This window comes from Alosa pseudoharengus, unplaced genomic scaffold (genome assembly GCF_046254945.1).
Source record: "Alosa pseudoharengus isolate Yale_2024_CS ecotype anadromous, Long Island Sound unplaced genomic scaffold, YU_APseudo_1.1 YU_APseudo_1.1_scf_1, whole genome shotgun sequence".
Taxonomy (NCBI): Eukaryota; Metazoa; Chordata; class Actinopteri; order Clupeiformes; family Clupeidae; genus Alosa; species Alosa pseudoharengus.
In genome coordinates this window covers 39856116-39883753 of record NW_027468564.1, presented here as the reverse complement: position 1 = coordinate 39883753, position 27638 = coordinate 39856116, and the positions used below count along the sequence as shown (strand labels likewise).

At 43.5% G+C, this 27638-nt stretch overlaps 1 protein-coding gene across 4 annotated transcripts in view; it reads right to left on the bottom strand.

Moving 5' to 3' along the window:
- The window catches only part of LOC143127647 (NACHT, LRR and PYD domains-containing protein 12-like), a 303167-nt gene that overhangs the window by 3849 nt on the left and 271680 nt on the right, over positions 1-27638 (bottom strand). For 3 of the 4 annotated variants that reach the window (XM_076289299.1, XM_076289264.1, XM_076289274.1), the window contains 4 exons: positions 24354-24506; positions 24052-24222; positions 22326-22496; positions 18391-18437 (listed from right to left, as the gene is read on the bottom strand). The exons of the other annotated variant lie outside the window; for it this stretch is intronic. In XM_076289299.1, coding sequence (XP_076145414.1) covers positions 18391-18437; positions 22326-22496; positions 24052-24222; positions 24354-24506 — 542 coding nt within the window. The remainder of the gene's footprint in view (positions 1-18390; positions 18438-22325; positions 22497-24051; positions 24223-24353; positions 24507-27638) is intronic. 4 annotated transcript variants of the gene reach the window in all.

Genomic DNA, 27638 nt, shown 5'->3' with positions numbered 1-27638 from the left:
ACACACACACACACACACACACATTCAGACGCACCCACACTCACACGCACCCACAGCCAAACACTCACACGCACACACACAAATGCACACACACACACACACACACACACACACACACACACACACAAGCGCACACGCACACGCACACACACACACACACACTCACACTCACACTCTCACACACACACACTCACACTCTCACACACACACACTCACACTCACACTCACACACACACACACACACATACACACGCACACACGCACACATACAAACACACATGCGCTCGCACGCACACACACACACACGCTTGCACGCACACACACACACACAAAAACACACACATGCATGCACACACACACAAAAACACACACATGCACGCACACACACACCGAGAGAGTAACCAAGTAAGAAGCAAAGACAGTAAACACAAACAGACACAAACTAAGCACACACACACATTCAGTAAACACACACACTGCAAACACAGTAAACAATAACACACACGCCATAAAAGTGCAGATGCGTGCACACACGCATACCCACGCATGCACGTCTACACACACACACACATGCACTCTCTCTCACCCACACAAACACACATACAGAGACAGACAATCAGACACACACACACGCACACACACACGCGCACACACACACACACACACACACACACACACACTACTTGGTGCATGTTTGTTGTTTTTTGGTCTCTTTCCACACGTACATAACTGTCGTATTGTCTATGACCGTATGACCCTCCTGGACATCAGAAGCAGTGTAACGATCAATATGAATTCAACAGATTACCTGTGGATATTGTTTGTAACTCCACAAGCGGATTGGTCAACAGGTCCACTCATAGGCGGAGGAGGGGGAGACGAGGCGGCGTCTTGGCCAGATGGCGACGGCGTCCAACCCGGCCTCCCATCCCTACCTTACTGCTGGCTAATCTGCAGTCCATGGAAAACAAACTGGATGAGCTCCACTGTCGCATCGGCTCATGCAGGGACTTGTGAGAGTGCAGTGTACTCTGTTCCACCGAGACCTGGCTTAGCCCAAACACTCCTGACAGAGCCATACAACCTGACGGGTTCTCTGTGCACCGTTCAGATCCTAACACTGAGACTACAGGCAAAACAAAAGGAGGTGGTGTCTGTTTTTTTATGTCTTGGTGCACGAAAGTTGAAACAATCTCACAGTCATGTACCCCAGTTTTGGAGTATCTGACTATTAAATGCCGTCCGTTTTACCTGCTGAGAAAGTTTCCTTCTGCTCACAGCTGTTTACATTCTACCAGACGCCCCTGCTGCAGCGGCACTTGAGGAACTGTCAGCACCAGGAAGCAATCCCCATCACAACGGATAACTTCAATCACTGCAACCTGAAAACAGTCCTTCCCAAGTACCAACAGCACGTCACCTGTCCCACCAGGGGCGATCGGACCCTTGACCACTGCTACACCCCACTGAAAGACTCATACAGGTCTGTATCACCCCCACTCTTTGGTAAACTGGACCATTTGTCGGTGCTCCTGCTGCCGGCCTACAAACCGAAGCTAAAGCATGAGCAAGCAGCAGTGAGACAAGTTCAATGTTGGTCTGCAGAACACGAGTCTGAACTTCAGGACTGCTTGGACACAACTGACTGGTCTGTGTTCAAAGACTCCTCTGCGGAGCTGGACGAGTACGCCGACTCGGTGACGGACTACATCATATGTCCTGCATGGACTTGTGTCTGCCTTCCCATACCGTCCGATCCTTTCCCAACCAGAAGCCCTGGGTAAACAACGCTGTTCGCCTGAGCCTGAGGGAGAGGACCGCGGCATTTATTTCCAACAACTCAATAAGATATAACAACTCAAGGTAGACGCTAAGTAGGGCAATAAAAGTGGCTACTAAACAGTATGGGTTGGAGAATGACTTCAGCGACTTGTGTCTGCCTTCCCATCGACTTCAGCGACTGTGACCCCCGTCGCCTGTGGAAGGGACTGCAGGCGATCACGGACTATAAAGCGACACCAGCTCTAACGGACACCCCCGCCTCGGTTCCAGATGAGCTAAATAAATGATATGCTCGTTTTCTTGCGACTCTAACCCGGTGGACAAAGGTGCACTTCCAGTAGGAGGAGACATCCTACAGGTGTCGGAGGCTGAGGTCAGCAAAACGTTTAAAACAGGTTAAACTTCAAAACGCTGCCGGCCCTGATGGCATCCCGTCTTGTGTCCTCAAGACGTGCAACACTCAGCTGTCACAAGTCTACACTGACATCTTTAACTTGTCCCTGTCCTGGTGCAGTGCCGTCGTGTTTCAAAAAGACAACGATTGTGCCAGTGCCCAAGAAAGGTGCTGTTTCTTGCCTGAATGACTACCGGCCCATCGCCCTGACCTCTGTGGTGATGAAGTGCCTGGAGAGACTAGATGCAGCCTACATCAACACACACCTCCCTGCTCTCCTGGACCAACTTCAGTTTGCATAGAGATGCTGCACAGAGGATTATACCACCATAGACCTCTGTCAACTTCAAACAATCTACTCAAGAAACACAAACACAGTGAGCAGGAACAACGGGAACACATACACACACACCCACACAGACGGACACAAATAGGAAATCACACACTCACAGACAAACACAGACATAAAAGTGCAGATGTGCATGCACACACACACACACACACACACACACACACACACACAAACACACACACACACACAAACGCAGACACAGACACACACAAACATACACACAGTAAGCAGCAAAAAGAAACAACAGAGGGGTGGGTAATGCTGCACATAACTAATTTGTAGAAGTTTAGCAACAGACAGTAACCAAGTGGACGGGACTTCATGTTGAAAAATGACCAAGATGACAAGAGGGCCAGTGCCTCCCTTGGTTCCCTCCCCCAAACTGTCAAAAGTCAACCCAGGCGAGCAAAGCTGTACTTCAAGAGAGCAAGCAGAACTCATCTTGGAGAGTATACGGCCCCCTAGTGGTTGTTTTGTGCACTCACAGCTGTTTTTTCCTCACTCACTGCTGTGTCTACACGTGTGAATGAATATTATTTGTTTGTGAGGAGGTTTTATTGAGCTTGTGAGATATGGCACTGTTATACCACCATAGACCTCTGTCAACTTCAAACGATCTACTCCACTGTCACGCTGTCAGAGGAGGGCTGAGTCCATCATCAAGGAGTCCATCATGGATCCAGGCCTGTCCACATTAAGCCTAACCACTAAGATCACCTGATTTCCGGTTCCGGTCCGGTCGGCGTGCTCCGTATGTAACTACCTAAACTTCCAAACTTATCTATCTTAAAATCTCCTTGTTACTATCTACTTTCTACGGATTTACTGGCTACCGATTATATCTCGTGAACAAACTGTTCCATAAACTGTTGTTGCTCGAGGCTTTGGATTATCGGACTCTATAACCTTGATCGCCAAACTTTTCTGTCAAACGTTAACGTGAAACGATTAAGCCAGCATCAAGGGCTGCAAATAATACCGGGCCAAGGAAACGCTATCTGGAAGAAGAAAGCATCAAATTCCTTCTAACGTCTCTCAAAACTAGTGACTCAATATAAAAGTGAGTAATCTCAGATTACTCACCCGCTACCTGTGTTCGAGTTATCAAGGAACTGCACGATATCGCTGTTGCTAGCCAACTAGCAAACAAACGTTTAAAAGAAAGTTGACACCGACGAGCCCTCGCCGCGACACGATGCCTCCCCTCAGCTGTGCACCAGGCTGCGACTCCTGCGTCCTTCTCAGCGAAAAGATAGTGGAACTCGAAGCCAGAATAGCGACCCTCCATCAGATTGAGAAGGATGAACAGTTCCTCGACACCATTCTCTCCGTAAGTAACGTTACCTCTCTTACACATACTAATGCCAGATGCCCTGATTTCACTCTGTCCTCCAATACTTTAACCATGCCATGCACTAATGCAACTTCTGTCCCTGTTGCCTCTCCCCGGCCTCTGCTGAGAACCAAGCCTGCTCTGCTGGCCAGCTCCACTCCACATCAGCCTGAGCCATGGCGTAGAAGCAAGCATCACAAGCACGGCAGACGGTCCGGACGGCACTCAGGCCCAGCCCAACCTATACGACTGGAAAACCGCTACGCCATTCTGACCGAGGATGAGGAGCCCCTCCTGCCCCGAGACAACCATCCTGGTCCCTCCTCAAAGTCGGCGCCCCCCCGACCCCCACCTCCCCGGACCTCATCAACCTCCACCCTGGTCATCGGCAGTTCCATGGTTAGAGACCTCTGCATTCCCCCATCATGTAGCGGTCCCTCCAAGGTCTACTGCTTCCCTGGTGCCAAGGTCCTTGACATCCAGCAGAAACTCCCAAGCATCCTGGCCTGCCACACCAAGGTCAACAACATCATCGTACACGTGGGCACAAACGACATCAGAGATAAGCAGTCAGTAGCACTGCAGGAAAACTACAAAACTCTCATCACCACCCTGATGGGCACAGAAAAACGCTTTGTCATCTCTGGGCCTCTCCCTACCTACAGAAAAGGTGCTGAGAGATGGTCCAGACTGTTCGATCTCCACACCTGGCTCAAACGCTACTGCGCTTCCCTAAGCATCCCCTATGTCAACAACTGGGGCTTGTTCTGGGAGAGGCCCAGTATGCTGAAGCGTGATGGTCTCCACCCAAACCAACATGGAGCCAGGCTACTCTCTGACAACATAGCGTCCACACTGAGGCATTGACATTCTGTAGAAAATATTACAGATTCACGCCCCCCAGGTATTGATTCGAATGGCATTATACATGTGGATGGGTCTGAGAATGTTTTCTGCAGGGTAACATACAATACTACTACCATAGATCAAGCTGCTTCATGCAATAGCATGACTTATGCTTATAGTTCTATTCCAACGTTGATTTCTACCAAACGTATAGTAAAAAGAAAAGACAAATTTAAAACTAGAAACCTAACAAATATTCTTTCCATACCTCAGCATATTCCTCAAAAGCCAGAGGCATTTTCAGCTAACATGGGTTTACTGAATATAGGTGCACTTACTACCAAAACCTTTGCAATCAATGATTTTATTAGTGAAAAACAATTGGATTTTCTGTTTCTTGTTGAAACCTGGCTGACTTCAGACAGCGAAGCTGTTCTTGTTGAAACTTGTCCCCCAAATTATAATTTCTTCCACTCAATTAGACAAGGCAAACGAGGTGGTGGAATTGCCTCCATTCTCTCAAACAAATATAGTTGCACTAGAGTCAACTTTGGTGAATTCGCTTCCTTTGAGTACATTGCCCTCACTCTGAAGGCTGACCCAGCTGTACTTCTATTAACCTTATACCGCCCTCCTAAACTATGGGCTGGCTTTCTCGACCAGTTTTCTGAACTTATGTCGCTCATCATCACTAGCTATGATCGGATAATTGTAAATGGCGACTTTAATATTCATGTCAATAAGACAACTGATGCTAAAGCCAGTAAGTTCCTTAATGTGTTGGACAGTTTAGAGCTAAAGCAGCATGTTACAGGACCCACCCACAACCTTGGCAACACCCTCGATCTAGTCATTTCTAGAGGGATAGAAGTCACAGACTTATCAGTAAATGATATAAATATGTCTGATCATTATTGTGTATCTTTTAATATAGTACTACATACTCCAAAAATTCATCCCGAAATTGCAATCAAATCGCGACTCTTGGACATTAGAGCAGAACAGCAGTTCATAGCTCTTATAGACTCCATAAATTTAGATATTTTACATCATCCCATTGATCAAATGGTAGAGGCTCTCAATCATGAATTAGGCGCTATGCTTGATAGAGTGGCACCCTTAAAGACTAAAAAAAGGCCCTGTAGCAAACTGACACCTTGGATGAACGAAAATATCCATGATCTAAAAAGATCATGTAGAAAAGCTGAGAGAACATGGAGAAAAACTAAGTTACAGGTTCACCGTGCCATTCTAAAAGAAAAAATAGCAAATTATAATAGAGCTATTCGGAATGAGAGAAGGAACCACTTCTCTAAGGTAATTGCTGAAAACAGTGGAAACTCTAGGGTGTTGTTCTCTACCATTGATAGGCTATTGCATCAAACACCTTTTGATACACTCAGTCAGGCATCCTCTCTAAGATGCGAAGAATTTGCAGACTTCTTCGAAAACAAAGTAATTTCTATAAGGGAGGCTATTGGTAATACAAGTAATATGTTTGATAGTACACCCAAAAACAGCCCCCCAAAATTAAGGTCCTTTAGCACTATTACTCAATCTGAGCTTGGTAAAATTATAACTCAAACCGGCTCCTCAACATGTGTTTTAGATCCAATCCCTACTAGATTCCTCAAAAAACTATATGATAGCTTAGCTCCCTTTATTCTCAAGGTAATAAATACCTCATTAGAAACAGGTATATTTCCAACTGCTTTTAAAACCGCTGTTGTGAAACCTTCACTTAAAAAGTCAAATCTTGACCATACCAATCTGAGCAACTACAGGCCTATATCAAATCTACCGTTCCTGAGCAAAGTACTTGAAAAAGTTGTTTGTAATCAGTTAAATACCTTCCTCAACGAAAACAGTATCCTTGAAAAATTCCAATCAGGTTTTAGATCAAATCACAGCACAGAAACGGCTCTAGTAAAAATAGTCAATGATCTCAGACTGGCTACTGACTCAAACAAAGTCTCAATCCTTATTCTTCTGGATTTGAGTGCGGCATTTGACACCATTGATCATAGCATCCTAATTCACCGCCTTGCGAAGTGGGTGGGTCTCTCTGATAATGCTCTAAACTGGTTTCAAACCTACATTACTGGCAGAGATTTTTATATCAGTCTAGGAGATCATGTATCTGAAAAACATGACTTGCCTTTTGGTGTGGCCCAGGGGAGCTGCCTTGGTCCCCTGCTATTTTCCCTATATATGCTTCCATTGGGAAATGTCATAAGTCAGCATAATGTAAACTTCCATAGCTACGCAGATGATACCCAATTGTATATTTCTGTGGAGCCAACTAACCCAGATGGCCTTTGCTCCCTCACTGCATGCCTAACCTCCATTAATCAGTGGATGAGCAAAAATTTTCTGAAACTAAATGATGACAAAACAGAGGTACTTTTGGTGGGACCAAAACTAAAGCGAGATATTGTTCTTAGTAATCTGGGGAACTTGGCACACCAGGTCAAACCAAAAGTAACAAGCCTCGGTGTCATCTTAGATGCAGAGTTAAGTTTTAAGCCCCATATCAGTAAAGTTACTCAAACAGCCTATTTCCACTTGAGAAACATTGCCAAAGTGCGGCCCTTTTTAACTCAACAAGATGCAGAAAAACTAATTCACGCCTTTATCACTAGCAGGTTAGACTACTGCAATGCACTTTTCACTGGTCTTCCCAAAAAACATCTAAAGAAATTGGCACTCATACAGAACTCTGCGGCTAGACTTTTAACTAAGACTAAGAAGAGAGAACACATCACCCCTGTGTTGGCTGAACTGCACTGGCTCCCTATTTCCTATAGAATTGATTTTAAGGTTATGTTAATTACTTACAAAGCTCTGAATGGCACAGCACCTTCATATATCTCTGAGCTTTTAATATCTTATCAACCACAAAGGAAACTTAGATCATCCAATTCTAATCTTTTAATCGTACCCAAAGTGCTCCACAAACAAAGTGGAGAAGCTGCTTTTATCCATTATGCCCCCAAACTATGGAACACCCTGCCTCTGTACATCAAGCAGGCGAGTTCAGTAAATATTTTTAAAAAAGATCTGAAAACATACCTGTACAGGAAAGCTTTTAGTTAACTCGTCTTATCCTGTAGACTACTTTTTCAGATTATTCTACATCTGCTGCTATTGGAGGGCGCAGCCAGCCAGAAGCAGATGGGCTCCCCCTATTAAGTCAGGTTCTGCTCAAGGTTTCTTCCTGGAATATGGGAGTTTTTCCTTGCCACAGTTGCCATATGGCGTGCTTGTGGGGGGTAAGAGGGTTAAGGCTGCCAGTCTTATGACATGTCATTTTCTATATTTTTGATATGTTGCTGAGTGGATCATAAACGGCCCCAGCAATGAAGAAATGTGATTGATAATGACTGACTGACTATTATTTTGTTACATGCTTCAAATGTAAAGCACTTTGAGCTGCATTCTGTGTATGAAAGGTGCTATACAAATAAAGCTTATTATTATTATTATTATAAGGATGCCAGCCACCCAGCTCACTCCCTCTTCTCTCTGCTTCCCTCTGGTAAGCGCTACCGGAGCATTAGCACCCACACCACACCATTCAGAGACAGTTTTTTTCCACAAGCTGTCAGAATCCTAAATGGTCAGTGACTGAACAGTTCCTTCCCTTTATTGCCCACATGTGCTGCCTTATTTCTTCCATGTACGCAAGCTGCCACCAGGGGGTGCGTGAGATGAAAAATGTAATGGCGGTCTGGTGTAATATTACACAATTACACTGCTGTTTTTTTAAGTGGGATTTTTCCATACAATAAAAACATGAACAGTAAACATGTCCTTTGTAATCCCTTTTATTTTAAATCAAAAAACTATAATTTATTAATTTTTGATAGACAGCTGCTGTCTTCTTCTACGCACTGCTCTTCTTCTACACACTGCAGGCTAGCTAGGCTATATGCGCGCCAACTCGTTTCATTCATTCCTTATATATTATATATAAATATGCTTAACTGGCTGAAATCAGTGAAACTGTCAAGCCTTATGATGAAGTTGTTAGTCACGAAGGAGGAGAGGGACCAAGAGAGAGTGAGGATTTGGAGGCAACAGAGACGGAGAAAATAGAGAAAGAAAATGAGCGGGAGTCAGACGATGCGCCGGAGGAAACTGAAGAGGAGGGAAGGAGATGGCAAAAAAGAGCTGATGAGGGTGAACACCAGACGGGGAAAAAGAAGGAAATATGATGACAATTATCTGGGTCTGGGCTTCACTTGGATCGGCGATACAGATTCCCCGCAGCCTCAGTGCGTGGTGTGCAGTGAGGTTCTAGGAAACAGCTGTCTGAAGCCGTCTTATCTCCCTCGTCACCTGCACACGAAACATGGCAAGTTTTGATTTTAAGTTAAAAGCCCCTTACATTTTTTAAAGCAAAGTTGGAGGAGTTGCAGAAAAGCCAAAAACAAATGCAGTTTAATTCATGCGTTGGGTCTACGAAAGACGCATTACGGGCTTCATATCTGCTCAGTTACAGAGTAGAGAGAAAGGGGCAAGTAGACGAGTCTACAGATGTTGCAAATCTGGCCAATCTTCTTTTGTATGTCCATTACCTTTTAGAAGCAACGGTACAAGAAGATTTTTTGTTCTGTCGGCCCCTTGCTACCCGAACAACAGGACAGGAAATCTTCAATTTAATTGATGTTTTAATGAGGACCAATGGGATGGACTGGGAGCGCTGTGTGGGAATTTGCACAGACGGGGCAAAATCAATGACGGGGAAACACACGGGGCTTATAGCTCATATTAGGAGAGTCTGTCCATCCATCAGCTGGTTAGACTGCAGTATTCACAGAGAGGCCCTCGCAGCCAAAAACATGCCAGCTGATCTACTTGCAGTGCTGAACGACGCAGTCAAACTGGTGAACTTCATATAGATTCAAGAATATTCTAAATTCAAGAATATTCACACTGTTATGTAATGAGATGGGCAGCGAACACAAATCACGGCTGCTGCACACAGAGGTGCGTTGGCTGTCCCCCGGCAAAGTGCTGACAAGGCTCTTTGAACTCCGGCACAAAATGCAGCAGTTTTTTGAGGAGAATCTGGATCATTTGGCCTCCAGTATGCAAGACGAAGATTTTCTGAAAAGGCTCGCTTATCTAGCGGACATCTTCTCAGCTCTGAATTAACTCAATCTAAGTCTGCAGGGAGTCAGTGTAACCAGAGACTTTCTAATGTGGAGACACAGCACTCAAAAAGTACTCCATAGAAATGCATGGGGCTAGTTTGTCATGCCAATATGGCCGTTGTCTACATATATCCCACCCCTTCCTCGGCAAAACGTTGACATGTGAATACATTGAGCCAATCATGTGGTGTGATGTGAATACATTGAGCCAATCATATGGTGTGTTGTGAAGACATCGTGCCAATCATGTGTTGTGATCTCGCCGCTGGAGCAAGATTGGTGTCGTGAATCCTTGCGCACGCGCAGTTCGACCCAAAGACTGTGCCCGATGAGTGCCCATAAAACGTTGGTATATGGCCGCCGAGTGGAGGGACTTGCCTAAAATGACTTTGGTGTAACTGTGTTCAACACACAAGACAGGACTGAGGCCATGATAAAGAAGCTACGGTTCTGGGCGAGTTGTGTGAGTGGGAACACACACCTGTGTTTCCCTACTCTTCACGAGTTCTTGGGGGAAAATGACGTGGACCTGGGTGAGCATGTGAAAAGTCTCATAATTGAACACCTCAACCAACTCGCCGAGCAGCTACGGAAACACTTCCCACCTATGGACTCGCGCTTGGATTCACAATCCATTTGTAGTTTCCCTGCCCGTCCCACAGCTGACATTTCACGAGCAGGAGCAGCTGATCGAGCTGTCATCTGATGGAGCACTGCAGTTGCAGTTCAAACGAAAGCCACTTGTGGATTTTTGGACCGAGTCACTGACATCATACACAGTCTTGGCAAAGCAAGCCTTGAGAGTTTTGATGCCCTTCACCACAACTTATCTCTGCGAGGCTGGTTTCTCTACTATGGCAGCTGTTAAAACTAAACATCGGCAAAGACTGGATGCTGTTGAGAAGGATTTGAGGCTTAAACTGTCTTCCATTGCGCCAAACTTCGGAGAGCTTTGTGCCAAGATGCAAGCCCACTTGTCGCATTAATATGGGTGAGTATTTGATATTATTGCTACACATATAGGCCTACTGGGAATACTCACACATCCTCCTCCCCGTCTCCCACACCCCTCCCTCTCTCTCTCTCTCTCTCTCTCCCTCCCTCCCTCCCTCCCTCCCTCCCTCTCTCTCTCTCTCTCTCTCTCCCTCTCTCTCTCTCTCTCGCTGCAGGCTGAGTGACTTTTGCGCTGCACTTGAAAAGTTCCAGATGGATCCTCTTTTATCCTCTTTTAATTTATTTTATGTTTGAGCATATGCTCTTTGTTACTTCACTATGTTGTGGATCGTGTGTAGGCTAATTTGTGTGTAAGCCCTCTCTGTTGCTCTGTTGTTGTGTTGTTTTTACACAATGCTAACCACCACCTGCAAAAACAAACTCACTAAAATCACACATATTGCCTCCAAGATAATCAGTCTCCCCACACCCAGCCTATCAGACATGAATGACACAGCCATCACACGCCTAGCACATACAATAGCAGCTGACACAGACCATCCCCTGAATCAATTCTTCACACTACTTCCATCCGGCCACAGATACAGAGCACTGAACTGGACTAAAGCCATTTTCAAAAAAAGTTTTGTCCCCACCGCCATCTCATTGCTGAACAAGCTGTAATACTGCCAGCTGCTTGTAGTTCTCACATGTGTCTATGTGGGTGTCTTAATGTGATGTGTCTTTTTGTGCTGAATGAGGATGGGTAATGCTGTGTGGATGATATATGTCACATGGTGGATGGGAACATGTGTTACATATTATATGTGTAACATGCCAACATGTCAATCTGTCTAACTCGTCTCTGTTCTCTCTCCCTATAGTAGGACCATGGCTTAAACTGCTCTCCACCAGTATAACCTATACACTGCCCAACAAGTCTGGAGTTACTTTGAATTTGAAACATATACTGTACTACAGGAGTTTGAATAGGGCAAACAGTAATTGGAATAAAAATAAAAATATAGTCATTACAGTAATATTTTTCATTGAAATAATAATCCATTAATAATCCAATAATTCAAACTTTGCCTGCTGTTTCTATCCTCTCATTCTATTATTGTCTTCCACTCCAACTTGAGACGCTCCACATGTTAATCTGTCTCTGTTCTCAGAGGCCTCTCATGTGTCATGGCGTACAAGTTCTCCTTCTTTCTTTGTCTGCATCCCTCTGATGTCTGGCTACTGGAACATGCCAACATGTCAATCTGTCTCTGTTCTCTCTCTGTCACTATGATTCAGTGTGTTTCTGCAGGACGCCACAGACCCCCACACATGCTCTAAAGGCCTTTCACATACAGTGGTGGCCTACGCCACAGTGACATAGCTGCATGTATGTACAGTATATGTATGGCTGTATAATGTGTGTATGTATGGATAGTATGGCTATGTGTGGTACTGTACAGTCTTGTCATAGTCTAGAGTTGTCTCTCCTGCTCCAACCCCTTATTTATTGCCCCCCCCTACTGCCCCCCTGTGTTTATTTACCCCTTTTATCCTTGCACTACTGCAACTGTGGCAGAAGAATTTCACTGTATTGCAAAGTATATGCAACAATAAATCATAAAACAAAAACACACACTCACACAAACAGGAAAACAAACACACACACTCAAGCACACAAACAAACACGCACACACACACAAACACACACAAACACACACAAACACGCACGTACGCACCACACCGCACCGCACACTCTCACAAACACAAACTCTCACTCAACAGACACACAAACAGGAAAACACACACACACTCAAACAGACAAACAAAGTAATAAAAGCACATTTTGGCATGTGTGATTCTTATAACTGTGAGATCAGGTCAAATGTTACCAGACATTAGAAGTTAGAGTTATACGGCTATGACAACATGGGACAGGACTAAATTGTTGGAGCAAAAGGCAAACAGTATTCAGAGTCAGGCCCTTCAGTTGTTCACTACCAGCTGTATGAACTGGGAGAAGACTTGATGATGACAGGACTTTGCATTCATTGGCAAGAAGCTCTGCAGGTTGCACAGAGGAGCAGGAAACCCACAGGATAGTTTATTAGCCATGTCAGCCCAGCATCTAAGAGTCTAACTGGACATTGCTACCTTGTAGTGGTAAACAGGTAGAGATTGGCAAACAATCAAGAAATGTATTTTCATGTTGGGAACAAGACACAGATTGTCAATCACAAACACACTGGTTCCCCACAAGGCTGTGTTCTGTCCCCTCTACTCTTCTCCCTTGTGGACTTCAGGAAGAGCCCAGCCTCACCTGCCCCCATCACCCTGTCTGGGTCCCCAGTTAGCACAGTGGAGTCCTTCTGCTTCCTGGGCACCAGAATCACCCAGGACCTGACATGGGAGCTGAACATGAGCTCCGGAACAAAGAAGGCTCAGCAGAGGATGTTCAACCTGCCAAAGCACATGATGGTGCACTTTTACACTGCCATCATTAAGTCCATCCTAACCTGCTCTATCACTACCTGGTGCGCTGCATCCACTGCCAACCATAAGAGCAGACTGCAGCAGATCATTTTCCAGGGAAGTCTGGATGAGCGGATCATACAGATAACAGACTACATAAAGTTCTGTATCACCACCACTATTCCGACAAAAAACATCACCAAATAGCCAAATTCTAAACCCTGGATCACCCCCCATATCATGCACACTCTCAAAGAAAAACAGAAAGCTTTCAAGCAGAAGGACTGGGCCACTCTCAAACTACTCAATAGACGGACAAAAAATGACATCATCAAAGCTAAAAGGAAACATGAACACAAAACAAGCTTTCCAAAGAGTCAAAATACTAACCGGACAGGAACAAAAACAGAACCACATCACAGCACCAGACCCATCAACCTCTGCCAACATCCTAAACAGCTTCTTTGCCCGGTTTGACACCCACGACTACTCTGCCACATGTGAGGACTTGCTCAGCGCCCTCCCTCGCCAAGACCCCACATTACCCCGCCTTTCACAGAGGAGGATGTCTGACAGCAGCTGGCCAGGTGCAAAACTGGTAAGGCAACAGGCCTGACGGCATCCCAGTAAGGGTGCTGAAGCTCTGTGCCATGGAGCTCTCGCCCATTTTCCACACCATCTTTTGGGAATCATATAAGACAGCCTCAAGTCAATACCCACCCTCTGGAAAACCTCAACCATTGCACCCATCCCAAAGAAACCCTGCCCCTCAGAGCCCAACCATTATCGACCAATTGCACTCACACCCATAATCATGAAATGCCTGGAAAAATGAATCCTCCTCCTCATTCTGCCAACCGTCAGACAACACCTGGACCCACATCAATCTGCATACAGACCCAGACGAGGTACGGAGGACGCGGTGGCGTCTCCATCCCATCCTTCAACACCTACAGACACCTGGCAACTTTGCTTCAGTCCTTTTCATTGACTTCAGTTCCACCTTCAACACAATCCAACATCACCAGCTCATCAAGAAATCACATCACCTCAACATCCCCCCACCTCTCATCCACTGGATCCATAACTTCCTCAGTAACAGACAGCAGACCGTGAGATTTGGCTCAACAACATCATCAACCATCATCACCAACACTGGAGCCCCCCATGGCTGTGTTCTCAGCCCCTTCCTCTATACCCTGTACACCAACGACTGCAATAGCCCATCACCTGTCACCGCCTACTACAAATATGCTGATGACACTGTCATAGTTGGATTACTTAAAGGGAAACTATGCAGTTTTGGCAATTTCTTCGCTGTTTTCTCGCTTTTTGCTCACAGGTTTCTCTGCAGAGCTCCCCCTACAGCTTCAGAGTATATATTTTACGACACTCCTCAATCTGTCAGTCTGCCGTTTCCTCTTTCCCTGTTCCTACGACAACGGTTTACTCGCTTTTCTGCTTCTTTTCGCTGGCTCTGCCATGACAAACGTCTGAGAAACTCCATCGCTACCTTGTTCTAGCCGGTGCCTGGCGTGTATTTGTGTAGTGCAGTAAAGCAATTTGTTACATCACGAGGCTGCGAGAGTTTCTGTCTCTGAGGCCGTCGGCCCGCTGGCCCAAAGTAGCAAGGGTGTTTTTTCCGCTCACAAGCGTTAGGGGGAAGCAAGACGGCCCCCATATTCAACCCGAAAAAAAAAAGTCATATAACCATTTCAATGACTGAAGCTGTTCAGTTAAGGTAAATTAAGTTAAAAAAGAGTGCATAGTTTCCCTTTAACAACGATAACTCCATCACAGCGTACCAGGACTCAGTTTCACAGTTTTCACAATGGTGTCAGGACAGTTACCTTCAACTAAACATAGACAAAACAAAATAACTGGTCATTTACACATCCAAGTCACCACCTGCACTGAACCATACTCACATCCACGGCAGATTTAAATACCTGGGACTCATTATAGACAACAAACTCAACTATAAGGAACATGTCACTGCCATCCAGAAACACGCACAACAAAGACTACATGTGATACGCAAACTGAAAGCCCTCTCTGTTGCCCCCCACCTCCTGCTCCTACTCTACAAAAGCATCATCCAACCCACCCTGCTGTACTGCTCACCCTGTTTTTACACAATACTAACCGCCACCTGCAAAAACAAACTCACTACAATCACACATATTGCCTCCAAGATAATCAGTCTCCCCACACCCAGCCTATCAGACATGAATGACACAGCCATCACACGCCTAGCACATACAATAGCAGCTGACACAGACCATCCCCGGAATCAACACACTCCTTCCATCCGGCCGCAGATACAGAGCACTGAACTGGACTAAAGCCATTTTCAAAAAAAGTTTTGTCCCCACCGCCATCACATTGCTGAACAAGCTGTAATACTGCCACCACCACCTCAGTTGCTTGTAGTTCTCACACTGGATGTGTCTATGTGGGTGTTTTAATGTGATGTGTCTTTTTGTGCTGAATGAGGATGGGTAATGCTGTGTGGATGAGATATGTCACATGGTGGATGGGATATATGTGTTACATGTTTTTTATATGCTGTGTGGATGAGATATGTCACATGGTGGATGGGATACATGTGTTACATGTTATATGTGTTTTATATGTGTTACTGTGCTATGGACATGAAAGAAGATGTGTGGAAATGATTATTCATATGGGACAACAAAGACTCTATCTATCTATCTATCTATCTATCTATCTATCTATCTATCATTTGTTGTATTGAGAGGATGATTGGCTGTGATCTGCCACCACTCCATGACCTGCATGACTCCAGGACCCTGAGGCCATCCCTTAGTTATGCTGCTACAAGCCTATAGGCTGCCAGGGGCCTCTCATGTGTCATGTTGTACAAGTTCTCCTTCCTCCTGTCTCTGCCATCTCTCTGATGTCTGGCTACTGTAACATGATGTTTTAACCCACAGTGGAATTTTCCTTTACAGCACAAATCAAACAATAAACAAAAAGAAGAGGAGCTTGTGTGCGGATATTCCTTCCTATGTTTTACTATTCTTTACAGCACAAACAAATCAGTTCAAAATGTTCAAATCAGACAAAGCATTGGCTATAGTGCAAGAACACACAAGATGGTTTAGTAGCCATGTTAGCACCAGAATATTACTGCCCAGCACCTAAGAGTCTAAATGGACGCCATCATGGCACTACTGTATACCTGTAAAGCAGCAGGGAATGCCATTCAATACTTCACCAAGGTTGTCATCACTAGTCCACTGCTCTACATCTCTCCCCTCCATTCCCTATGTTGAATCCTACCTCACAGGACGCTCGTTTAACGTATCATGGCTTGGTCAGCTATCTGCACCTCACCATCTCACCACAGGGGTCCCCCAGGGCTCAGTACTGGGCCCCCTTCTCTTTGCTATCTACACCACCTCCTTGGGACAGATTATCCGTTCGCATGGCTTCTCATACCACTGCTATGCAGACGACACACAGCTCTATCTGTCCTTTCCACCTGATGACCCCTTGGTTTCAGCACGGATCTCGGATTGCCTCTCAGACATAGCTACATGGATGAAGGCACACCACCTCCAGCTGAACCTCTCAAAGACTGAACTGCTGGTCCTCCCAGCTAAACCTACCATACACCACGACATCAACATCAAATTTGACTCCCTGTCTGTTTCACCTACCAGGACTGCAAGAAATCTAGGAGTTGTTCTCGACAACCAACTAAACTTCTCAGATCATGTTGCCTCAGTCGCCCGGTCATGCCGTTTCGCACTCTACAATATACGGAAAATCAGGACTTACTTAACTCAAGATGCCACCCAACTTCTGGTTCAGGCAATAGTCATCTCACGACTCGACTACTGCAACGCCCTCCTGACAGGTCTCCCAGCCTGCGCAGTGAAACCACTTCAGATGATCCAGAACGCGGCGGCGCGCCTGGTCTACAACCAACCCAAGAGGGCACATGTTACCCCGCTACTCATCCAGCTACATTGGCTACCTATGGCGGCCCGCATCAAATTCAAGGCTCTAACGCTTGCCTACAAAGTAGTCTCCGGTTCTGCTCCCACCTACTTGAATGCCTTCATACAGACATACGCTACCTCCAGACCGCTGCGCTCCTCAGACGAACGACGTCTAGCTCTACCTCCGGTACGCTCAGGCCAATCCAAACTTTTCTCATCTGTTGTTCCTCGTTGGTGGAACACACTGCCAGTTCCTACAAGGGCAGGGACATCCCTCTCCATTTTCAAAAAACTCCTGAAGACCCAGCTCTTTAGAGAACATCTCCTCTCATAGCAACACTTACAACAAGTCTTGCTGATCCTAGCACTCACCAGCCGTCTTAAACGGACACGTAACTGTTAAAAACAGCACTCACTGATGCACTTATTCTTACTGTACTTATTCTTATGTTTTTTAAATTGTCCTAATATTGTTGAGAATTGCTCTAAAACTTAAACTGTTTACCATGTTGTTAGTCGCTTTGGTTAAAAATGCGTCAGCCAAATGTAATGTAATGTAATGTAATGTAATGTAATGTACATATGTGTGTTTAACATTCACCAAGGTCGCCATCAGAGTCTGAAACTGGATCACAGTGACTTTTTCTTTCTACTTTTAGTCCCTCAGTCTTGTGTTGTGCTGCTCTGATCTTTCCCCTTCATTCCACACTAACAGCACTCCAACTTTCCTTCAACAAGTTCAGTACAGTTGGAAACTCAATTTCTTTCATAATTAAGCTTTTCCTAGACCATTTCCAAATACTGCACATATTAGAAAGCACATACACAGACACAGACACAGACACAGACACAGACACACACACACACACACACACACACACACACACACACACACACACACACACACACACACACTAACACCCATTTATAAAAAGTGGTAGTGATAATGGCAAATCAAATTAATGTTGCACTATACCACAGTAACAAGTCAGATGTTCAGTATTCAATGTGATCAGAAATGATACAACATGTGATCACACATTGTACAGATAATCACAGATACATTTGCCAAAGTCACAGCGAATAATGTCATACATCATGTAACTGTTAATGCCATTAAACTAACAATATTAATCAACACTTACACTTTCTCAGTTCTGGTTTGATTCTGCCATTTTCTCCATGGTGATACCTTTAGAGTGGAGAGAGAAAGAGAACTCAGGAGAACTCACATCAATACAACTCTACTGCATGGACATGGGACTTCAACATGGGGAATGTTTTATAATATACTGTACTGTGTGTTGTACTGTACTGCATGGACATGAGACTTCAACATGGGGAATGTTTTATAATATACTGTGTGTTGTACTCTACTGCATGTACATGGGACTTCAACATGAGAAATAATCCAAACATCAAACAGTGAATACAATTTAAACATCAATTCATTATGAAATTAATTATCTCTATAGCTATATACCCGATTAGCCATATGACTAATAAAATAGAACAATAAAAAGATCGATCAAATGGAAAAGTAAGACAAGTTATTTCCACTGTCAAATCAAATGTGTGTACCAATGAAATCATCTCCTACTAGTTTATCTAAACTAGGCGAGGTCATCAGTAGAACTGACAGTGACATGACTGAATAAAGACCTGAACCTACACAGCCGTTGTTGGAACAACGTCACAACAGACCTCACTGCTCTGTCAGCAGGTACTGATTTACAATCCACTTGCTAGGTAGTTCATTTAAGTTCACTCAAAATGTCAGGCCGATTGTATGGTGTGTGCGTCTCGTCACTGCTATGGCGCGTTTACATGTTATCGGTCACTGCCAGCACGTTCACTCAGCGTCGTCCATCCTTGCAAATGGGTTCAAGTGAGGACATAGAGTTAAGTTGTAAACAATTGTAAAAATGATTGCCATAATCTGATTACACTCAAAAGACGTCTGGTTTTGGTACTCTACAAATTAATGTTTTACTTTTGTTATGCAATGTTAATAGTAGTAATTGGTATACAGATTAAAACATGTTTTCAGTGTCTCTTTAGCTGAAAACTACTTCCAACACGCATGCCTCTTCCATGAATAGGCGCTCTTAGCCTGGCTAACGTCAGACCTCATTGAGATAGGGTCTGGGAATTAGACATTAATTTTCTCGTATTTGAAACATGGTTTACGAATCCCCAGAGCCGTTTATTGGGCGCTACGAATGTCTATCAAATGCGTCTGTACATAGCTCATAACGGCTTCGGCGTGTCGTCATCATCTTGCTGCCCTCCCTCCGTTCTGTGATTGGTTCCTTCGTTGAGGTGAAAACGAAGTCCATAGAATCCAGGCTGCCTAGCAGCGTGAATAAAATCGCGTGCGTAAGGCAGCATGGGAAAACCCAGGCTAAGGCACTCTAGTCCTTGAGCCACCCCCTAGTCCACCTACCCATCCGCCCCCCAGAAAAAAAAAAAAACTTGGGGGTGTCACTCCCGGGATTTTAAAAACAATTCTAGTTGCTCAACATCATGTCTGATTAGCAATAACTCTGCTATGAAACAGAGACATTACATTTTCTGGTCAGTGAGGTTTAAATTAATTAGTTCCTGAATCCTGTCCCATTTAATGTGACTTCAGAGGGCTTGAGAGGGATAGGATTTAAACCGTGGCGGACCGCCATGCTTAAATAAATGTAGAGGAAACACTGGATATTCCTTTCTTTGTTCTACAACAACAACCTAATAACATGATCATGCTGATGGCTGATAGCTTTTGCTCTTCCCAAATACAAGTAGCCAGGTGAGATGCAACTACATTACTTTTTATCAATCCAGTTGCAGCAGGCCTAGTTCCAAACCACAATTGTTGAACTGTGATGAACTGCCCTATTTGTGATTGTTTTTAGAGATTCTAGAGGTTTTATACTAGTGCTGCCACTAACAACTAACAACAAATTTTGTTGTATAACTCGCACTCCTCCTTGTCCACAGGTGGCAGCAGTGCGGTGGAGGCAGAGTGGCAGCAGTACGGTGGAGGCAGAGTGGCAGCAGAGCTGGCCTAAACAAGCCCTTGGAACCGCACCTGACTCTTTGGCCCCAAGAACAAACCTTCCCGTCATAGGTGCCTCTGATAGTGCATCACTCACAAGAATGGTAACAAGAATGCACTTAAAGAATGCCCTGGAAGGAGCATCACATATGGATACTTTCACAGACAGTTGAAGTGCTTTGCCTCCATGAACAATGCCATCTTGCTGTAACTGCTGCAACTCCTGGAGAAAGTCACTTAAGTACTCTTCCTCTGAATTTGGTTTAGCAACTCCACAGTAGATGGCCACAATTAAAGTAGCAAAGTTGTGAAAGTTGCAGAGTATGGGCCACATTTGGAAGTTGGAGGATTTAAAAAGTGGCACACCATCAATGTTAAAGCACAAATGTAGGTGCTCAACGATTCCTGGATGCTGAGACAAACGTTTGGTTTTGGAGTAGCATTGTCGAGAATGGTCAGAAAAATCTACCAAAAAGTTTGTAAATTAAAGGATGGAAAAAGTATGGGATTTTAAAATAGAAAATGTGTAGGAACCCTGTTAAAAGAAACCTTTTCTCTGTCTCTCTCCATTCAACTGGATCTCTCAATGTTCTCCAACATTCCATTACTTTTTACTATATTGTACATGTTGTCATACATTGTTCATATTTAGCCATATTTATTCTGCCCTTATAAGATAACTACTAATACACTGCACATGTTTAATTTATATTACTCTAAACCACCTTCTATAAACCAACTGTATACTACTGTCTACACGGCACTGTGTCTTGTCCTGTATATGCACCACCTGTCTATACTTTGTATATCACTTTTCTGCTTTTTTGCACTTCTAGTTAGACACAAACTGCATTTTGTTGTCTTTGTATATGTATTCTGCACAAATAATCAAAATATATGTCAATAAATGCTGATGTAATTTTGACATCAATGTTTGTCGCATTTATGTTTATTTGACATTGAAGCTTGATATTGAATGATATCAAAACAACATCAACATCTTGACAAATAGATTTATAGACAAATAGAATTTTAGAATTGACATCAAATGCCAACAAAGCTTGACATGGAAATGACATATTGATGTAGAATAAATGTTGAATTGACATCAAAGCTTGACATTGAATGATATCAGAATAGCATCAAAACGACATCAACATCATGACATCCTGATGTCAAATAAATGTTGAATTGACATCAAAGCTTGATATTGAATGATATCAGAATAGCATCAAAACGACATTAACATCTTGATGTCAAATAAATGTTGAATTGACATCAAATGCCAACAAAGTATGACATCAAAATAACATCAAAACGACATCGCGAAGGTCAAAATCTTGACGTCAAATTGACATCAGTACATTGACGTCGATACAACTTTCATTCTAGACCTGTTTCTAGACGTAATTTTGACGTCGATGTTTGATGTCATATTGATGTTGAATTGACATCAAATGCCCACTGGGCAGTTTCTTCCAGTAGCAGCAACTGGAATCCATGCATTTCCACGGAATTATTTTTGGAATCTGATCAAACCTACCACCACTAACACCTTGGACAAAGGCGTCTGCTAAATCCATAACCATAACCATAACCATAATTAAATTCTGTGGGAAACACTGCATAAGTATGAATATGGCCACTATTCAGATCATATGAATATGGACACTATTCAGATCATAAGTATGAATATGGCCACTATTCAGATCATATGAATATGGACACTATTCAGATCATAAGTATGAATATGGACACTATTCAGATCATAAGTATGAATATGGACACTATTCAGATTATAAATATGAATCAGATCATATGTATGAATATGGACACTATTCAGGTTCCTTCATACATTGTGTACTTTCACTCAGCATACAATAAGAATGAGGCAGAAGACTTAGTTTGGCCTTTCAACATGCTAGCCCCTTACTGAACCATACAGTGCATTTGCTGCAGCAAATAAACACAGCAGATATCTTAAAGACAAACTTCACAGGCAAGAGAGAAATCAAAAGAGTTAAAAATGTCAACCTTAATATCTGCAGTTGACTGTTGGGGTGACTTATTCCTGCATTCAGAAGCTGAATTCCAGTGATGTTCATGTGATTGTCACTCAGGTCCAGTTCTGTCAGGGAGACCATGTGCTGCACAGCAGAGGCTACAGCCTCACAGCCTTTCTCTGTCAGTTTACAACCAGCAAGTCTGCATCAGTTTGGAGAGGAACAACATGTAAGCAGCATTCTTCACAACATTCTAACATCATCAGACAAGAAAGAAAACACACAACCTGTGAAACAGCATTCACCCAATCAACCAACACGAGAGTCTCCATCTTACAGCTACTGTGAACATGCAGGAAGAGAGCCTGTTACAGCCAAAAGTACATTATGTGTAAAGGCAAATAACCGAGAGAAAGAGCAAGAGTGTGAGTGAGAGAGAGCGAGAACGAGAGAAAGAGAGAGAGAGAGAGAGAGATATACCTGTAGATTCTTTGAAACAAACTGTTGCTTGTGGATATATTTTGGAGGATGGCATCCCTGCACCCCGTAGTTTGTCAAGTTCACTCCTCTCTCAATCTTACAACATTTCATTATTTCCTTTCATGCATTGTCTTATTTTTTAATGCCTTTTATTTATCTATTTATGTCATTATTCTTTAAATCTTCTATACATATTTGTTCCTTCTACTCACATATGCGGTCATGTACTTGTTTAAGTAAGTATAAGTATAAGTATTATACTCTTTTGATCCCGTGAGGGAAATTTGGTCTCTGCATTTATCCCAATCCGTGAATTAGTGAAACACACTCAGCACACAGTGAGGTGAAGCACACACTAATCCAACAACAGCGGCGCTCGGGGAGCAGCAAGGGTTGGGTGCCTTGCTCAAGGGCACTTCAGCCGTGCCTACTGGTCGGAGTCCGAACCGGCAACCCTCCGGTTATAAGTCCGAGGCGCTAACCAGTAGGCCACGGCTGCCCCAACCAGTAAAGTACATTGGTTCAAGTCCTGATTTTTAAAAATGTGTTATACAGTATAAATAAAGTCACTTGACTTGACACGTCTGTAGGTCATGCAGCAATCTGAGTTGCTTCACTGTGTGGATTCTGTGCTCTAGATGCTGATATGTGTTGTGCTTCACTGTGTGGACTCTGTGCTCTAGATGCTGATATGTGTTGTGCTTCACTGTGTGGATTCTGTGCTCTAGATGCTGATATGTGTTGTGCTTCACTGTGTGGATTCTGTGCTCTAGATGCTGATATGTGTTGTGCTTCACTGTGTGGATTCTGTGCTCTAGATGCTGATATGTGTTGTGCTTCACTGTGTGGACTCTGTGCTCTAGATGTTGTATACTATCCTTCTACTTCCTTCTACTACCATCTTCTTGATTACACTCTGGCTGGTGCTTAAACTTCTGCACTCTCATCCTCTGGTTGTGTTGTGGTGTTTGAAAAAGCAGTATTATTGTTACCCTACGGCCTCCTTTTTACCATGTAGCTTGAATATTACACCTCAATTGAAGTTGTTTTGGATAAAAGTGTCAGCTAAGTGAATACATGTAAATGTATATGGGACACATCAGCAGGGAGTATTTATACTAACACATACATATACACTGGCAAAACAATAATAGCCAATGTATTCATAAATCTATGTCTTGATTCTAGTGCCCACAATCAGTAATTATTATATGCCCAAAGTGTGAATGTATAAATAAGGCCTCTATGAACTCTGTGTCTGTCAGAGTATAACTGACCTCAGTTTCTCCAGGTGGCAGTTTGGGTTTGTAAGACCAGAGAACAGCTTCTCTTCTGATGTTTGCAGATCACAGCCACTCATGTCCAACTCACTCAGTTGAGAAATGTATGACTGCAGAACTGAGACCACAACCTCAGAGGAGCTGTATTTGAGTCTACAGCTGATGAGTCTACAGTGAGAGAGGAAAACACTGTAAGCAACATGTCCTCTATAGTACAGAGGTCTATACTATATACATTCACAAACATGAAATACCGGTAAATAAAAAGATGGACAGTTTTTGCTGTGCAAAATACAGACCTGACTTTACAGTCTTGATTCAGTGGTTGATGGAGCAGTTCTCCTCCACAGTCCTGAAGCTCACTGTCACTGATGTCCAGCTCTCTAAGGTGGGAGTTTGCCCACTGAAGAGTCGAGGCCAGAAATCTTCCTCTCAGTTTACAGCCAACAAGTCTGTAACAATATAAACCATGTAACAGAATCACAAAGAGTGAAATCAGAGACCAATCAAGAGTGAAACACAGATGTTGTTATTGTCTGGTTAATACACTATAGTTAACTGTGCTCCATATAGAACACATCAGGATGGAGTGTTATACTAATCAATCAGGTCTGTGACCAACTCTCTCACATCAACATTGGCACAACAATAAAAGCCAATGTTTCTCAAATAGGGTTGCAAAATTCCGTGAATTTTCAAAATGGGAAACCTTCCATGGGAATTAACGGGAATATATGGGAATTAACAGGAATAAACGGGAATTAATGGGAATAAACTGGGAATTTTTAATATGGCAAGTTAGTCTATAACAGGGAACTTAAATGTAGTGGACAAAACCCCATCTTGCAGTCTAATATTAGTTAAAACAACCTGATTTAATGCAATTTCAGTCAAATTTCTACCCTGCACATAATGTCAATCACATGCATACAGCAATCGGCATAGGCTGCTAGACATAAAGGAAACCTATGGTGCGTTCATATGCATGGGGAAAAAATGTTCCAACCAATCGGATTTTGTTGTTGAGTGGTGTGGTGTATCTTGGGCAGTTCAGTGTTGCTAGTTTAGCACACTAGTAAACCATAGGCAGAGAATGGGATTCTCGCTAGCATGCTAGCTAGCTTTGTATGCTAAGCTAAGAGAAAATACGAACATACAAATCATATTGCTTATTATAAAACAAAATGTTAATGTTTGTATATGAAACAGTTTGTATGAATTACCCAAAATTCCCAGTTAATTCCTGTAAATTCCCATTAATTCCCATAATTTCCTTTAATTCCATGAAAGTGTCCAATTTGGAATATTTCCAAAATTCCCCAGTTTAACTTCCCATGGTAAGTTTCCGAAAAGTTTCCGGAAATTTTCCACCCCTTTGGAACCCTATTCTCAAATTCAAGTCTTGATTCTAACAGGAAAATAACAGTGACACTGGTTTTGATATTGTCTGGGTAATACTCTCTACAGTGCTGCGGTGCTTAGACAGAAAAAGACCGACCCCCCCCCCCCACACACACACACCCCCACTGCTGCTCCCGCCGTTCACTCTTGTGGATTTTTTTTTTCTGTTATTACTGATCATGTGAATTCTCTCACATCAACATTGGCAAGACAATAAAAGCCAATGATTCTCAAATAAATGTCTTGATTCTGAATGTGAATGTGAATGTGATTCTGAATGTATTACTGACCTCAGTTTCTCCAGACGCCAGTTTGGGTTTCTAAGAACAGAGAGCAGCTCCTCTTCTGAAGTTTGCAGATCACAGCCACTCATGTCCAACTCCCTCAGTTGAGAAATATATGACAGCAGAACTGAGACCACAACCTCAGATGAGCTGTATTTGAGTTTACACCTGGTAAGTCTACAGCAAAGGAGGGAAACACTGTAAGCAACATGTTCTGTATACCCCTAACATTCCCAAATATGAAATGGCAAATAAGGTGTTAGCAGTTCATTACATCAAACAGAAATGCCAGGCTCTGTGCACTGTGTGAAATACAGACCTCACTTTACAGTCTTGATTCAGTGGTTGATGGAGCAGTTCTCCTCCACAGTCCTCAAGCTCACTGTCACTCATGTCCAGCTCTCTTAGATGAGGGTTTGCCCCGTGGTGAGCACAGGCCAAAAATTTTCCCCTCAGTTTACAGCCAACAAGTCTGTAAGAACATACAGTAAAACATGTAACAAAGAATCACAAATAGTGAAAAGGGAGTATCCCTCAAGAGGAAAACACTGATGCCATTATTATGTTATGGTTAACGCTATGTACCTGTCAACAGTCAAGCTGAAGTACAATATACTGACCTCAGAGTCTCCAGTTTGCAGTTTGGACTCTGTAGAGCAGAGACCAGCTTTTCTCCCGATTCCTTCAGCTCATTCTGACTCAGGTCAAGCTCTCTTAAGGACGAGTTTGCAGACTGCAGAGCTGAGGCTACTACCTCACAGGACCTCTCTGTAAGTTTGCAGTCAGCAAGTCTGAAAAGAGTCAAGACAAGGAAGAGCAACAACAGCATGTCACACAACTTTCTGTAATGTAAAAAAACACCTTTAGGGCTGATTCAGACTGGCTGCATGGCGTAAGCGTCAGAGCTAGTGAGCGGAGCGGAGCGCGAGTGAGCAATGAGCGGATGGAATTTTGTTGGAGCGCCGAGCGCTTTCTAATTTAGAGGCTGGAGCGGCCGATCTGTTCCGCTGTAATTTCTCTCTGATACCGCTCACACCGCGAGTCTGAGGCATGCCAAAATCCACCCAGAATTCATATCTTCCTAATGAAACCAATACCATTACATTTCAAAGATATTGTCCATAGTAAGTTCGCTGATGGGGATGGAGTTCACTTAATATTTTAGAAAGGAAACTGAAAGTCATTGGGCCTACAAGCGTACTATTCCTACAAAACAACTAGATACTAACAATGTAGAGCAAGAACAAACATGTGATGACACTGTTCCAGTGAGTAAAGATTCATTTGGAATTTAAGAAGACACATTTCGCGGGAACATGAGTGTGCTACAGCGAGCAAAGAAAAATGTGAGTAATTTGAATATGCTTCATATCAAGTAAGGCTGAAGTAAAACTTAGATGCTAAACCTGTATTATTTGGGCAATTAATCCCACTGATCCCTTTAGTTTTAGGCTTATGTGTATTGACGTTGCCATTTGGCAACAGCTTGTTCATTGTTGCACTATCGGTGTTGCATTATCCTTTACAATTAATGTTCTATGAGTATCATTGCTCTTAGTTCTTTGGAATTTAAGTTTTCTAAGGTGACAAATCGGTTTGTAGATTATTCGTCCCTCTTTTAAGTTGGAGCAAGCGAGGAACGATTTCACTGAAGCGTCAGGCACATTTCTGGTGTGCAGACATAGAAAACGCAATGCAGCTGCCACGCAACTGACACGCAACAGACACGCCATGTTCACGCTACGCAGCCAGTCTGAATCAACCCTTACTATACACTAAATTAATTAAACAGCAATGCTGTTATTGTCTGGTTAACACAGTCTACCTTTAACAATATGTGTCCGTCATCACAGTCAACAATAATACTGACCTCAGTGTCTCCAGTTTGCAGTTTGGACT